Genomic DNA, 15,582 nt, shown 5'->3' with positions numbered 1-15,582 from the left:
TCGCAAATGCATTCCGCGATCGAACCGGAGGAGCACCGGAGATGCTCCGAGGCTCTCGCGGGAAAGTTTCGCCGGAAATATCGTAAACAGGGACGCTGTACACCACCGGTGGTGTTTCGGTGCGATTGGCTACCGTTGAATCAGCGTTTCCGATTCACCTCGCTCGGTGCTCGCGCGTCAAAGTCAACAAGGAACGTACACGTTCTCTCTACGTGGAACGCGAATACGATACTTTCGAGGAAACAACGCGATCGAACGGCGTAACGTTTCGCGCGTGAATTCGATCGAACGAACGACCCTTACGAAATATTTTCTCTCCTCGAGCGTTCTCCAACTATACAGAAACGACGATCTCGTTGAACGACGTCCAGTTTCCGCGAACGATGCGCGAATTACACCGACGACGAAAAGCCGGCCAGGATCACCGAAGCAAGACGGTCGTCGCGCGACAAAGTGCTCTCGACGCGAGAATCACCGAGCGAGACCGCAACGGGTCGGTGTTAAAAAAGAACAACGACCGCGGTGGCCGCGACACACCTCGAACCGGTAACAAATTTAAAAACAGAACGAAACAAAAAACAAACGGAGAAAGAGGTGATCGGCAAACAGAGCCGCGAAACCAAACCGCACGAGCCATCGTGGAAACGACGAAACAAAATATTTGTGCGGTTTCAACGATTTTCGTGACGCGCTCCGCTCCACCGACTCCCTACAAATTGAATTTCTCCAGGAAGATTCGTTTACCACCCGTTGCATAACACCGACACGGCCCGCGGTACACGGACCGCGCGCTGTCCTTCGACCGAAGGAGGTAAACGTGGCCGTTGTATCAAACGATAGCTATATAACTTCCAAGTCGTCCCTGGGATTTTGACAAATTGCCGGAGCTGACCTTTTCCTCTTCTCTTTCGAGCGTCCGGCCACCAGCGATGGCTTCGAGCGACGATCGTTCCGCGACCTTCATTTCCGTTCGAGATATCGCGTATTTACAGCTACCAGCTCCCAGGTATTGAATCCCGAAACTGTGAATCGCGCACGGTGCTTCCGAGCGCGGATCGAAATTATAGCTTCTCGATAGCCGACGATAACAAAATCGCCAACAACGAAAGTTTCGTAGAACGGAAGCGTTCTGATTCGTTACGCGTACAACTTTCACGCTAGCGAGAAAACGGAGCTGAAAATTTCTACGGGTATCATCGACGCGGCCAACCCCGTAAGAACACCCGTACGATGTATCCGTTCGTGGCCAACGCTCGACTTTCGAGAACCGCAGAGCTTTTTATTTTCGTCGAGAGAATTGTGTTTATCGATCGATATTCCCAATAATAGCGACGTCTACCCTGTATCGTAGCTCGACAAAAATCGATACCAATTTCGGTATCGAATACCTCGATACGAAATTGTTCGAGTATCGAGGATACCCGATCGTATCGGTCCCATCGCTACTCGGTATCGCGTGTCCATGGCTAACAACTTTGACCCCTTAAAAATAGAGAAACGATTCGGGCTCGAGTCGGTAGAAAATTGCGGAGAAAGTGTCGGTTAATTCCATCGCTGCGGGGTTCCCTTTCCCGATAAAACAGAGAAAGATTCCGTGTCCAAATCGATCGAAAATTACAGGAGAGGGATCGGTCGAGCCCTCTCCTCCGTTTGCCACACGGTTCTCCTTTTCCAGCCGGGTCTAGCGGGCAACAATGTCGGCGCACTAAATCCTCGCGTCGCGCCACGAGAAACTTTTCCACGAACTTCGAGTTCTACCGGAGTTTATCGATGTGGGGGTGGAGGTAGGGGTGGGGGGGGGGGGCAGTTTCCAGCAGGCACATTTTTTCCCACCCCTCTCGGCCGATGTTTTTCTTTCCGTGGACTCCGCCTCCCTCTTTCGCGGAACCCGATAAAATTCGAGGGTCACGCAAATCGAGCGTAACCGAGGTGGCTGGCTAACGCTCGATGGTTCTCGAATTCTTGCTCGTGACTCCGGAACTCGATATCGCCAAGTTCGAACGGTCGTCCGAGTCGAGAGGAACGATCGCTTTCGACGTTCTCGATGTTTCGGTAGCCAATGTCGAGTAGGTCTCGTAACGTATCGTTCCGAGTGTAGACCGCGTGCTCTTGTATCCCTTTGACGAAGTTACGAACACGAGTTCCCAGCGTTTCGAACACTTTCGACCCAAAGACCTTGAACGTACGGTCGGTCGGAAGAGCTCAACGCGGTTAACGATATCGTAGGTATCGTTTTCCAAAGTCGACACCTCTTAGGTGCTCTATCGGACAAAGTCACGGGACATCGATGTTTATCGTCGATCGAAGCGAGTGTCCCGTAGAATTTGCGAATGGAAAAATGTACAAATTGGGTACCAAACGGAGCAACGTTTCGTTTCAAATTCAAACACGTTGCGAGCTTTGGTAAATAGTATTTGCCGTTTAATCGCTGGTTCGATGGTTACCCGTTCACCGGTACGACCTTGACGAGTGTTCGCGGGTCGAGGAATTTCCCAAAGACAAATTCCTCGAGAGGGATGCACGTGTCAGTGAACCGACGAATCGACCGTGGCGTACGATCGAGCGAATCGACGAAACAGAGGGACAAAGAAGCGATTGTACTCACTGACTAAGGTGAGGAAGGGTATGTTGTGCTGCTGAAAATGGGGCGGGCTGCAAGCTTCTTCCGGCCTCGAAACGGCGCTTCCGGTCTGCACCTCCACCACGTGGCCGTCCCTTCGGTACAACGTCATGCACATAAAACCGCTCCGACTGAAAACAGAAGGCCGGTGAATAAAAAAAAAAAGAAAAAAAGAAAAAAAGAAAAAAAGGCGCGTGTTTCGCGTGCACTCAACTTGGTCCGCGCGCGCGCGCGCGCGAACCGCCGACAAAACGTTTCGTCGGCGCGAACAACGCCACTATTTACGCGAACGGTGTACGTAGACCGTTGTCGGCCGCGTCCGGTTTGCACCGCTTCTCAAAACACTGTATTATCGACTCTTTTCTCCTTTTTGGCGCGTCCGCTCGGCGAATACGTGCGTCCGCGCTCGGCCGCGTATACCAACGGCCCTCTCGCGGCACCGAGACGTTTCAAAAAATTGCGACCGCGGTAAAAACCTACCGCTCTAACGAAATGACCGCGTCCATGTTAATGCATACGAAACACCGTTTATTCAGAATTCCCTTCACCGAAAAATATTACTCGTCCGCGTTCGTAACTTTACCCCGCGCTTGCGTCGCTTCTCCCTTTTTAACGAACTTTACGGAACTTTGAAACGGAATGCGTAAAGCGTCCGTCCGTCCGTCCGCGTTGCCAAGTTTCCGTTCGTTCGAAAATAACAAATTTTTCTCTCCGAATCGCGATTTCGGGCGACGAGGATAGCACGTATTTTCAAGTACGTTCGAGACGACGATACCTTTGGCTTATCTTCCCTGAAACTTTTCCAAATTTCGCGACTCGACCGTTTCGGATAGCTCGATCGATCGGTGAAGAGGGCGGGAAACGCTTGTTACGATTATCGGTCGGGTGGTCACTTCGAGAAGTGTTTCGACGTTTTCGAGTAGGTCGCGGGACGCGATATTTGTTGCGACGATTGCTTCGGAAGCATTCTTCTCGACTTGCGTTCCGAGTAAAGGGAACGCTGTAGGGTAACACCTAGGTAAAAGGTACGCTGTCGGTGTTTCCTACGCGGGGAGATTTGCTCTCGTGAACAGCAACGGGGACGATTCGACGGGTTCTCGAGTTACCGCGTCTCTCTAGACGATTTCGCGCGCTCGCGGTTCCGGGAACGAGAGGAAATCACCGCGTACATCGTCGAACGTGAAACCAAATTCGTGTACTCACCATCCGACGGTGTAATGCGCGACGAGCATGGTCATCGGCATCGTCTGCGCGACGTTCGATTGCTTTATGCTGTTGCAGAGGATCTTCACGTCCTGATCCTCTTGGCCGGGTACGTATTGGCCGTCCAAGGGACCGCCGCTGTCGAATCTCGAGGAACTGGTGTTCGATCTGGTTACGTGGAGCGAAGCGTTCCGCGGATGGAACGTGTAAGACCTGGTCAGGTCGAGGGTGTGCCAGGTCTGTAGTCCGCCGCTGGAATGGCCGGTCAACCAATTGGGAAATCGACACTGGCCCGGTGGCGAGACTGAAAGCGCACAGGAACCAATTTATTTAACGCTGATTGAACTGCCTCGAGTCCACCGACCGGTCCTCGAACCTCGCCGGGCCTCGTTAAGCGGAACCGCTCCTCTGCTTTTAAAACGTATTTAGAGTACGGACTTTGTAATTCCTGATTGCCAACTCCGTACCGGGTTTTTATTCGTATCGTACGGTTCGTTTCGCACCGGCGATGGAATATTCGAGGACCGTGCCGTACCAACGTATCGTCGCCGATCCGGAACAATCGGGACGACCTTCGAACGGCTAGTTTAATTCTGTTTGACCGTCTCCGATCGTTGGGCACGAATCGCGCGCCGAACCACTCCAAGGACCGCGTCCATTGGCTCGCTGCGCGTTAAACTCGGAATCTCGCGGTACTCCAAAACGCGAAACGGTCTCGAGTAAATCTTGGGCCTCGACCACCCGCGATCCGTCTTCTGCTCGACAATTTCGGAGAAAGAGAACACACGTGCTCTTCGTACAGCTTTCGTACAGCTCGAGCGAGCGAGAACGAAATTGTGGAACGACCTCGGTGAAGCATCTAGGGACGGACCCTTTCGTCGGCCCAGGGACGAGCAATTGGCGTTTTCGCGAGTCGGGTCACTCGTTTGGACTCCCTAGACGATCCACGTCACGTGAAAAGTGGTCACGGGTGGGGAGCAATCGCAATATTGGTACGCAGCCGCGTTTCGAACTCGTGAGAACCCGAAACTCGAAAGTGTTTACGCGTAATTGAACACTGTTCGAACGAGGTCGCGTTTGGACTTGTTTTCATCGGGAAAACTCCGTCGATCGATCGACGACGCTTCTGCGAGGATGCGACCGAAAGTGTAAAAGATGAGTTTCGTCGAAATGCGAAGAACCCGCTGCGAAGAAACGAACAACGTTGGGGGATTATTTCGCGCCTCGAATTCGAGGATAAAATTTCGCCTCCGAAACCGAGGATTACCGTGACTTCGAACGAACTCCCCGGTTTTCGAGTCGGGCGTTATCTCGCGTCATCGATCGCTTCGCCGCGGCGGATCTTCGTTCAACGATCGGGACGAAATCGAGAGCGAAGCCGCGCGAACGAGGAAGAGATCAACCAAACGGGACGAAAGAGACGAACCGGACGCGGCAGCTTCCAAAAATTTCCTAGTCATCTCGCGAGTTCTGGACCGTAAAGTTCGCGATGTTTCGGGAACGACAGCCGATAAAACGTCGACGTAGGTATTCGATGCCGAAACAGAATCGTTGGAGTATCTCGTCGGTCCGGTTCGCCGGAAGCGTTGTTTTTCTTTCTCGCTTCGGAGCTTCTCGAGCCGCGTTTCGCTGTTCCGGTTCGGGGGGATATAAAATCCGGGCGCGAGAAGGAGCCACTTCGACGGTGTCGGGAAAGGGTTGACGGAGGAAAATGGATAACAAAGGGGGAGACTGGATGGTCCGTTTGCGAAAGAACGAGGGAACCGAGGCGTAGGCCGATGGATAGGCGAGAAGAGCGGAAAGAGAGAAAGAGAGAACGATGCCAGGGTAGGAAGAGACGAGTAAGGCGGGAGGGGAGAACAAAAATGACACCTCGGCTGCGACAATGGAAGGACGAAGGATACGATATAAAAAAATATAGGAGAAGAGACGAGAGAAGACGCGAGCGGGGAAAAGAAAAAACGGAAGAAATACCAGGATCGAAAAAAGATGGGGGCCAGCGGGAGGTCGAGGCGCAGAAATGGAGGATCGACGTAGCGCGCGTTCGGCCAGTTTTATGGCACGTAAAAGCATTGTTGCATCGGGCTGGGAAAGAATGGAAATAATTCAGCGGCTCCATCGATAAGTCCACGACGCGGACGAGCGAGATACAAATTCCGCGATCGTAAAAATCGAATGGCATTCCCCTTGTTTCGCTCGCTGTCGTCCTTTATCCTTTCGCGGTACCGAGCCGCGACGCCGAACCGCTCTTCGATTTCGCGCCAACCTTTCTCCAACCTCCGTTATTTTTCCCGTTCCCCGCTGCGTATTGCCAATCTGCATTTTAACGATACCGATAAAATCTGACGGAAAGTTGAATTTGTAACTCTCCCCGATCGGTCGGCCGCGAGCGACGCGGCTCGAACGCTCGAAAAAAAGAGCAATCGATGTCACGATTGATTTCTAATATTCGCGCTCGACGACTCTACGGAGGACGCGTTTAATTCTTCGGTTGACCACGTACGAGTATCACCGAACCCGACTCCCGGCACGTTCGTTCGATCAAAGTTCAGCCTCGCTGACCGTTCAGGGTCTACCTGTACCTTTATCGCCGCGAAAACGACTTTTTTTCAAGAATTTATGCAAAAAGATGTATTTGACCGATCGATTTTTTTTTTTTTTTTTTTTTTTCATCGGCAAGGGGATGCTCGTAGATTGTTCGAAAAAATCGTCGAGGTCGTATATATGCAAATACGACCGAGAAATTGAATTCGGCGCGTGCGCCCGGTACGAACGCAACCTGCACCGTCTCCGCGATTCGTGTTTCCGATGCGAAAATAGCTGGGAATTCATCGAATTAAAATTTTGTAAAATCGATCGAATTAGGTAACTTTGTTCGCGAACGAAAGCCAGAAGGATCGAAACATCGAGAAAATTGACAGGTTGAAAAAATATTCGTGAAAAAATATCGACAATCGACGGGGATTATCGCGCGGACATTCCTCCGAATGATGTTTCGAAAAATTCGCGTTCAAAGTTTGGTCGGCGCGTCGAACACTATTTTCCTCGTTAATATTTCTCCTCTTCAACGAGAGCTTTGTACCATTTTTCAAATCGATTTCTTCGTACACGTATAGACGTTCGTATTTCAATTAACGCTCCGAATTCCATAGCGTAAGTAATTTTTGCTCGAAAATGGACGATTTGCATTTCCAAGTTGGAAGCGAGCGAGAGTCGAAGCGTTATCGGGCGTTATATATCTGTTACATCTGTAGGAAAAAAGAGTATACGTAGCTCTGTGTATCCCCTTAATCGTCTATCGGAGAAGGGTACGCGCGGTGCGGAACGTTCCTTCCGCCGATTTCGTCGGTTAAACCGTGCGTTTCGAGCAGTTATGAAAACGCGGTCGTGTAATTTTCCCGGGGTATTGACTCTGCCGTTGGAGAAGAGTCCAGGCTATAATTGAACAAACTTCTGAATCGGGCCGGGGATGGATGCGGTTAAACGTGCTCGGCGAGAAAAAGGGGAGGGTGGGAAAGATTTCGCGTTGATCCATTTGGCGCGGCGTTCTCTCCTCTCCTCCGGTTCCGATGTTTCCGCGAGAGGAATCGCGAATATCAACCAGGCGGGGAAACGCTCGCGAGACGCAACCCTGTACGTCGCGTCGCGGCGTCTACCGTCTTTCGCGCTTTCTCGATGGACAGTTTTATCCCGCGACGTCGACGACTACCGGTGGCGGCTCGACTCGAAGCGATTCGGCGAAAGAAAGCTTAAAGCGGGAGAGGGATCTCGAAGATCCACCGAAGTGAAATCCGTTAACGAAGTTTGCCGTGAAACTGTACGCGGCAAGATACGGGCTCGCAAACTCCGGAAGAAGAGAGCGACCGGGGGGGGGGGAAGAAAAAAAAAGAAAGGTGGAAGCGGAAACGCGATGCACCGGAAGGAGAAGAAAGGAAACTGTACACCGACGAGTGGAGTAGCGTGTAAATATTCCTCCTTCGCGCTCACGGACCGCCATTTTGACGCGTTCCGTTAATGACACTGCGAGAGCGAGCGAGGTGAATTTTTCACGCTGTGATTTCGCAGACGATAGACGTACTACGTTCCTCTCGTTTCTTTTCCAGGCCCTCTCGAGCATTCCGTATAACCCTCTGACCTTATTTCTTGCTCGTCGGTTCGCGTTCAACCTAATCGTGGATTTTTCAACGTCGCTGTTTGCGCAAATGGACGTACATAGCTGCGCGCAAACGTCAAAGGAGAAAGCGTTCACCGTGCGCGTACGGCAAGCGATTTCACGGGATATTTATCCGGGTAGGTGGATATTTCTCGAGAGGACGAGATCGTAAATATAATTCGGACAATCGTGAAAACAACGGACAAGATACTTTTGGCAACCTCAGCGTTCGTCGATTCCGAGCGGTCGAACGTTTTGCAACTGGAAACTCGGCGACTCGACTCCTTCGATGTTTCGGACGCGATTCGAACCAATCTAGTCGTATCGCGAGACGACTCATCTTTTCAATGTCATGGTTTTAAGGTCGCTCGTGTTTCGTACGTCAACGTACACTCGGCTGTTGCTACAATGCGGACAATTCGACTTCCGATCGTTCTTTAAACGAGATTCCATATTTCTCGTACACAGAGATACGAGTCGAAATCGACGAATGGAGACCAGTGCGAGGTCTTGACCTTCGAACGACCTTGGAAGCAAAATTCTATTATTTACAAACCGTAGTTTGCGAGTTTCCCGAGAATTCGGCAATTACCCGTTACGAGGTTTCTCGCTGTTCGGCAACGATACTTCCCGACCGGTGGTCGATCGGTCTTACCTTTCATAAGAGTCATGGTCCGGGATCCCTCCATAGGGCTGAACAGGCCATTGCAGGTGGCGTCTCCGCTCTGCGCCACCCGGTATATCTCGGCCGCACCCTCGGGCAACGGTCCGCTCTGTAAACCGACATCATGATCCACGGCTCCCATGCCCATGGCAGCTCTGTGCAGATTACCCTGCACTGTCTGTCCGGCCTTCTCGTAGACGAAGCATCGGTATCGATCTTCGTTACTGGACGCGTGTCCATGATGTAAACGGCCGACCAGGTAGCGGCTGCTGCCCTCCTTCCAGGTGGCCAGGCACTCCAGCTCCTCGACTGAAACGGACAAAACGACCGATTTCATCGTGACACGGAGTACCGTCCGCAGCGGATTATCCGCCGCTGGCTGCGCGCCTCCACCTATACCGTGTTTACGAGAACAACGCCAGAGGCCCGATAGTTTGTTTACGCGATCGGAAAGTAATCGTCTTCGACGCTCGATCGAGGCCGAGACGCGTTCCGTTTCCCTAGAAAACATTCTCTCGAACCCCGAGCGTTTACGAGTTCCCACGTCGACGCGAAACGCCCGCTGCAAGCGGAACATCTTCGAGCGTATCGAGCGCGCGTGCACGCTGAACGCTCGTAGGCGTTTACCGCGACCGATCGACCGGAAATTAACTTTGGCACCGGCCAAGACAACCGACCGAAGCGAAAGCGCCTTCTGCTTTGCGCGGAATAACTTTTATCCGCGATTAAAAATAGTCGAAACGAGGTAGTCGTGGAACTCGACTCGATTTCGCGAGAGTTTTTTCGTCCGCTTTATCGATCGTCGCGCTCGTGCTCTCGCGACGTCGCTTCGAAGTTCGATCGGTCGATTTTCATCGGCCGAGATAAACGTAAACAATATGGCGGATGGTTCCTAATCTTGAATCCCTGACGCGAACTCGATCTTCCGGCGGAGTATTACCCTGTTTCGCGCGACTCGTGGAATAAACGGAGCGCGAGTTACATCGTCCGGAGAGAATTCGTTCGGCACGCTTTTGCAGCTGGTTGTCCGTCCTCCGTTGTTCGTCTCTTTTTTTTTTATTAACTTCGAACTCGAGAGGGTGAGAGCTATGGTTTATCGGAGTAACGATCTATGCGTAATTGCTTTGTACACGGAGTGCCGATAAAATTGGGGTTATTTGCGCGATACTGGCTGCGCGGGTACCACGCGGTAGAGAACCGTTGGTTGGCGTATTCCTGCGTTTTAAATAAATTTGGGTCCGAGGGAGGCCGGGAGGGCGTACGGGCGAGTCGACCGACCGACCGCCCGCAGCGCGTCCCAAATTCGTTTCCCTCGAAAGTGCTTTCGAGCGAAAAAGATCGTTGCCGGTGTTGAAAAATTACACCGGACTGCGTATCTTTTGGCACAGATTGCCGCCACTCTCCCTCCATCGCGAGCCACGAGAGCCACGAGAGCCACGAGAGCCACGAGAGCCACGGTTTCGCGCGCAGCGGGTTCTTGGACCGACGTTTACCAAAAACATTGAAAATCTTGGCAACCACGATTCCGCGTTAAATGGACACCGTTCCGTTTACTTTTCCGAGTACCGGGGGTTTCCACGCTCGGCGATCCCTTCTCCGTTTCGCTTGTTTCGCGTTTCAATTCCATCCGGACGAAAAGACTGCGCAAAAATCTCCTCGAGAACCACTCGGAGAATCTCTTTCTACTTTTTACCCTCGAGTCGCTGTCGTTTCGGCTATAGAAGAACGTGCTTTTCCCGCTCTAGAAATTGTTATCGTTACTTTGGAATATTGTTCAAAGATTCCGTTAAACTCGGTCGAACGAACTCGATCCGCGAAGTTTGTCCGGCGAACGGAAACTTGGCGCCTGTCGCGATTCAAGGTTACTCGCCGCCATTGCCGTGGACTTTTCTCGCGTATCGAGCGCCGCCGCGACGCACGTCGGGGGAGACGCGTCTCCTTCATCGACGAGCGACTCTCGCCCGGGGCTTCGTCCCCCGACGAGCGCACGAGGCGTCGCGTCGCGTCTCGTCTCGTCTCGTCTCGTCTCGTCTCGTCGCGTTTCGTCGCGTCGCGCTGATAGAGTGGCGTGCGTTCGCGCGATTCCCGCGACTATCGCGACGGGATCAAATTCGTCGCGGGAACGCGAAGAAACGAGGCTGAAGCCGTACGCGTCGGAATCTGCGACGGCTGACGAGCAAAAGAGCACCCAAGGCTCCGAGGAACGAGCTTTTTTCGTTCGAATCCTCGCCAATTGCTCGCGGGCGTCCTCGGCTGGTAGGATCGGGAGATCGAAAAAGGAAGCCCGGCTGGTGACGGGAGAAGACGGGAGAAGACGGGAGAAGACGGGAGAAGACGGAAGAACGGAGAAGGAGGAACGGTGAAACGCGGGCGACGGAGGAATAACGGGGCGAACGGAATGCTCGGGGACGAGGATAAAGGGGCCAAAGGATGGTTCGTTGGGTGGTAGGGAGCCGTGGAGGTCTCGTAGCTTGCGAGAAAGAAACCTCGGGGAAAAAGAGGTAGCCGACTTTTCCGCGAGATGTGATTTAGATACGCGCCTCTGGGATCTTGGCTTCTGGTTTTCTGGAAATCCTCGCCGCGTAGACGGTGTTCGAGGACGGGGAAAGAAGGTGTCTGCCGAGGGGATCCGCCGATAAGATCGAGCTCTTTGCTCCTGGCCTTTCAGAGGGGCACGTCTCGGGGCGCATCCGGCGCGGCGAACCGATAATTGTTGGTTTCTTCGCCTCGACGGTCGTCCTTTGCCTCGACCGGACGACGAACCCCTACCCGCTACCGAATAACGTTTTTCACGCGGAAATCTCCCCCTCCGATGCCCTTCCTGGCTGCCGAACGATCGGATCCTATATTTTTCTCGGTACCCTGAATGCTTTCGTTCCGAGCGGACCGCTCTCGCGGCCGCTTCGGTTCCTTCGGTTGCTCTTCGCGGTGGCTAGCCTCTCGTCGCCAAGTTGAACCGACGCGACGAAAGAACGGGAAACGGTAATCGGAGGATTCCTCCGTCCAACGCGGTTTAACGACTCGCGCTACCCCTCCAGGAACCGACGAGAGATGGAGAATCTTTCGCGCGTGTTTGTCGCTTTACCGGCAACGGTCGAACGAAATCGGCTCTCGAAGTCCCACGCGAGAAACAAGTTCCCACCGGTACTGATATTTTTTCGCAAACTATACTCGAGGAGGTTTCGACACGTTTACGCTTCGTTTGTGTACGCGTTCTCGAACCGAAAACAAAGACGAAGAATTTAGGAGCCGATAGGTGGTTAACCATCGGAGTAAAAGGGAGGAGATGGAGCAGTACGAGAGAAGAAAGAAATCGACGGCTACGATTGCACGGTTATTAGCGTGTTTATTAGGTGGTTATTGAGGGGATGGATCGAGGAACTCGGCGGAGAAAGAAAAGGTGGCATCGTTGGGTCGAGAATCGAAGAAAGTGTTCGCAATGTGTTCGATTTTCGACTTTTCGTCTTCGAGGGCAAAGGCAGGTCGGAAATTTTATTCAATTTCCGAGGGTTTCTTTTGAAATTGGTTTCATCGAGGCGAAAAGTAACGGTAGTGCCGCGGCATAATACGAAAAATGTATCGCTTCGATTAACTTTTTCGAGTGCTATGGAAAACTTTGTTGTCGGGAAATAAAAGCTCGACGGTCCGGTGTAATAAAAAATACACGGTTCCATAAAAAACGTATCGCAAGTGCACTTCGCGTCCGCGTGCACGGGGGATACGCGGTATCGTGGACAGAGGGGTTGCGCCCGTTCGATGGAAAAAACTCGGAGAATCGTGTTTCGTTCTAATTTCGCGAAACACCCCGTATACCCGACGTTCTCCCGTTTTCCATTTACTCTATGAAGTGCAAAAGTTATCGGTGTATCCAATTTTTCGATAGATTACAACGAAACCCGGGCGCGGATCCTCTGTCCCGAGATTTACCGAACATTTCTAAATGAAAATAAAATAAAAACGCCACCGCTCGTTACGAGTTTATTCGAGGGATTCAATTCGATGGAGTGCTTTTAACAAATTCCGTGACTCGTTTTTCTCCGCGAATCGTTCGACCGAATTTCTCACTCGTATCGCGACCAGCGCGACTCGACTCGATTCGGTTCGAATACCGTCGAATTCTGCTCGGCGACCGGCGGCCGGCGGCCCACAAAAGGATTAAACGGCACCGGCGCGGAGTTTACGCCTCTCCTTTCCTAAATACGCGTTCGATTTAACATCGGGTCGTAGCCACGGCCGGGGCACGCGGCCCCCCTAGCAAATCATCCTGCTCAAAGCGCGACGTATAATGCGAGCAATTTCCACGAATTATATCGCGCGCTGTTTAAACGCGCGTGAACGGTCACCGAGCTACGAATCGCTCCGGGTTACCGTTTCTTATCAATTTTATCGATCACCTCGAACGATTATTTGCCCGAATTTCCACGGTCGATCGGTTCGTTGGCGCTCGAATTCGTCGAACCCGATTCTTGGAAAGTTTCGTTCCGGCAATGGCCGGAACAAACTTGCTCGCGGCTTTGACAACGAACGATACTTTTAGTCTGGAGGAAAATATTGGCCAAAAAACACGTTCTCCGCGACGAATTCGTTCGTAGGAGAGATTCCATTTAACGCGGATATCTGGTCGATCTTCGATCCGTTCGAAAGATATCGGAAAGCAGCCTGCTCGCACGATTCGCGAGTTTGCGTTACCGTGGCGAAGCTATCGAGCTCCGCTGGTAAATATCCGGCTGAAAATTAGCTCGCGTTTCATCCGGGATTATTTAAACGTCGAAAGGACCGTAAGTGGGAAACGAGAACAAACGGAACGACGGCCCGTATACCGCGGCCCGTAAAGAGCGAACACGCGTCGCGATCGCGAAGGCAACGAGTAACAGTGGCCGGGTGAAACGCGATTCCGCGTCTGTTCGTTTTTCCCGTATTTTTCATTGTTCCTTTCTCGTTTTGTATTTTTACACTGTCGCTCGATTCGATTTAACGTCGACGCGTCGCAGTCCGCGCTTGTCCTCGCCAAATGTCCGTCGAAATGAAAACAATTCCGTGCGCCCGTATCTTTGGGATCGCGGTGCGCTGGAAGCCGCGATCCGGTCGATCGCGCGAAGAATTCCTGAAAATCGAACCGTCGAGCGTTCATCGTTTCTCTTTGCCCGCCGATCGCGTATCGATTACGTTCCGCGGCGATGTTTGCGGACGAAACGTCGGCTTTTTTCCCCGCAACTTGTGGCTTCTGGTTCCGCTTCGACGAAGCGTCGCGCGTTCGCGACCGGACCGGTGCGCCGCGATTCGTTTAGGTTCCCTCGATTCGAAAAAGTTCCGTGGATGGAGGTGAGCGTCGTGTCGCGTAATCTCGAACATCGGATCGATGGAATTTCGTTCGTAAGATCGGGCAACTTTTTGGCCCGGCGCCGAGCGGGAACGGTGAACCGTGAAACTTTCCTCGTTCGTTCGTCCATTAAGATTTGCGCTCCCCGTCCGACTGCGAAAAGGGAGAAGCCCTTCGAAAACTGTTCGCGCCCGGAACTCGATCGAACGGCCCTCCCCTTCTCCTCCTCCGTCGCGTCACTCGCGCGTTCAATCCGAGACTGGAAGTTTAACGAAGTCCAAACGGAGCAAAATGACTCGGCGGTTTTGCGAGCGGGGATCTTCGTTAGGGAGTCAAAGGGACGATTCTCGGCTCGTCGCGGCGTTTAACCCCGCGCTCGTCCAATTCGAACGACTTACAGCCCGTTTCAAGAACGACGGTCCGACCCGAAACTCTTCTCGACTGTTTCGACCTCGACGATACACCTCGCGCGCAAACGAATCTCCATTTTTCCGTTTCTTCGTTCGCGCGCGTTCACCGCGCGATTGTATCGTCGAGTCTCGTTTTATATTTTTAGATCTTTCGCCAACGATGAGGAGCTCGTCGAGAAGATTTCCCGGGTTTTTGAATTCGAGATCTCTCGGGAACCTTCTTCGTTTGTTTGCACGCGAAGAATTGGACAGTCGAAGCAGCGACTGCGATCGAAGCCGGAAACATTCGCGCGACGCGAACACGGTATTTAATTTTAATACAAATAGATTCCTGAATCACCGGAGAAGATTGCTCTATTTTAAACTTCCTCTCGAGCATCTTAATTATTTGTAAATTGAGAATCGGACCGGCGAAGGGACGAGGTTCCCGGTTGAAGTCGAAAACGTCGTATTTAATTTTAATACGAGTGCGTTCTCGCCGAGAAAATTGCTCCGTCTTAAAATTCCTGGGGAGAAATTTAATTAGTCGCGAATGAAAAATCGGACGATACCGGAGGGTGGAATTTCTCTCGGTTTCGCGTATTCGTATTCTCGAACGAGAGACGATCGCGGTTCGTTTTTGAAACATCGCGTACAAAACGGGACGTCGAATCGTTAATCTCGAGGTACCCGAGTCCTCCGGCAGTCATCCTCGATAAGGGAAACGTGACAGGTTCGACGTAGCGGCGATTTATCCTTTTTCCTGCTCGTCCTTCCGTTTAATTTTCCACCGCAGACATCGTTACCTCCGCGAATCCCTTATCGGATGCGCGTCTAATGGCAAACGTCGGCTCCCTCCTCCGGAAATCGAGCTCCCCCCTGTCCCGGGCAACGACTAACGAACGCACGGACGAAAATCACTTCTAATCGCGGAACGCCACCCCTGACCCTTTCGCCGATTAATCGACCGTACGGCCCGAAGGAGACTTTGCCGAAAGTTTCGCGCGTCCCTCGACGAATATTCCCCGAGTTACGTAGACGCTTTCGAAGGTAATATTTAGGTTGGTCCGAGCCGTGTCGAAAAGGTGGAGCCGATCTTCGAAGACGATCGGTGCTCGTTCGAGCGAACGAGAACGGTTTCGATGTTTATAGTTCGCGTTAGGAGATTATTTCGATCGGTCCGTTACGCGGGAATGAAACGCTCCCGTGCGTTCTACGAATATAATACGTTCG

At 52.2% G+C, this 15,582-nt stretch overlaps 1 protein-coding gene across 4 annotated transcripts in view; it reads right to left on the bottom strand.

Annotated features, from left to right (window-relative positions):
* Nucleotides 1–15,582, bottom strand: part of LOC143144756 (uncharacterized) — a 300,728-nt gene that overhangs the window by 52,251 nt on the left and 232,895 nt on the right. For all 4 annotated transcript variants that reach the window (XM_076307505.1, XM_076307504.1, XM_076307506.1 and 1 more), the window contains 3 exons: nt 8,632–8,949; nt 3,824–4,127; nt 2,606–2,751 (listed from right to left, as the gene is read on the bottom strand). In XM_076307505.1, the coding sequence (XP_076163620.1) occupies nt 2,606–2,751; nt 3,824–4,127; nt 8,632–8,949 (768 nt within the window). The remainder of the gene's footprint in view (nt 1–2,605; nt 2,752–3,823; nt 4,128–8,631; nt 8,950–15,582) is intronic.

The sequence above is a fragment of the Ptiloglossa arizonensis genome, chromosome 3 (assembly GCF_051014685.1).
Source record: "Ptiloglossa arizonensis isolate GNS036 chromosome 3, iyPtiAriz1_principal, whole genome shotgun sequence".
In the NCBI taxonomy this organism is placed as follows: domain Eukaryota; kingdom Metazoa; phylum Arthropoda; class Insecta; order Hymenoptera; family Colletidae; genus Ptiloglossa; species Ptiloglossa arizonensis.
The sequence above is the reverse complement of the archived record's forward strand: the minus strand, read 5'-3'. Positions and strand labels throughout refer to the sequence as shown.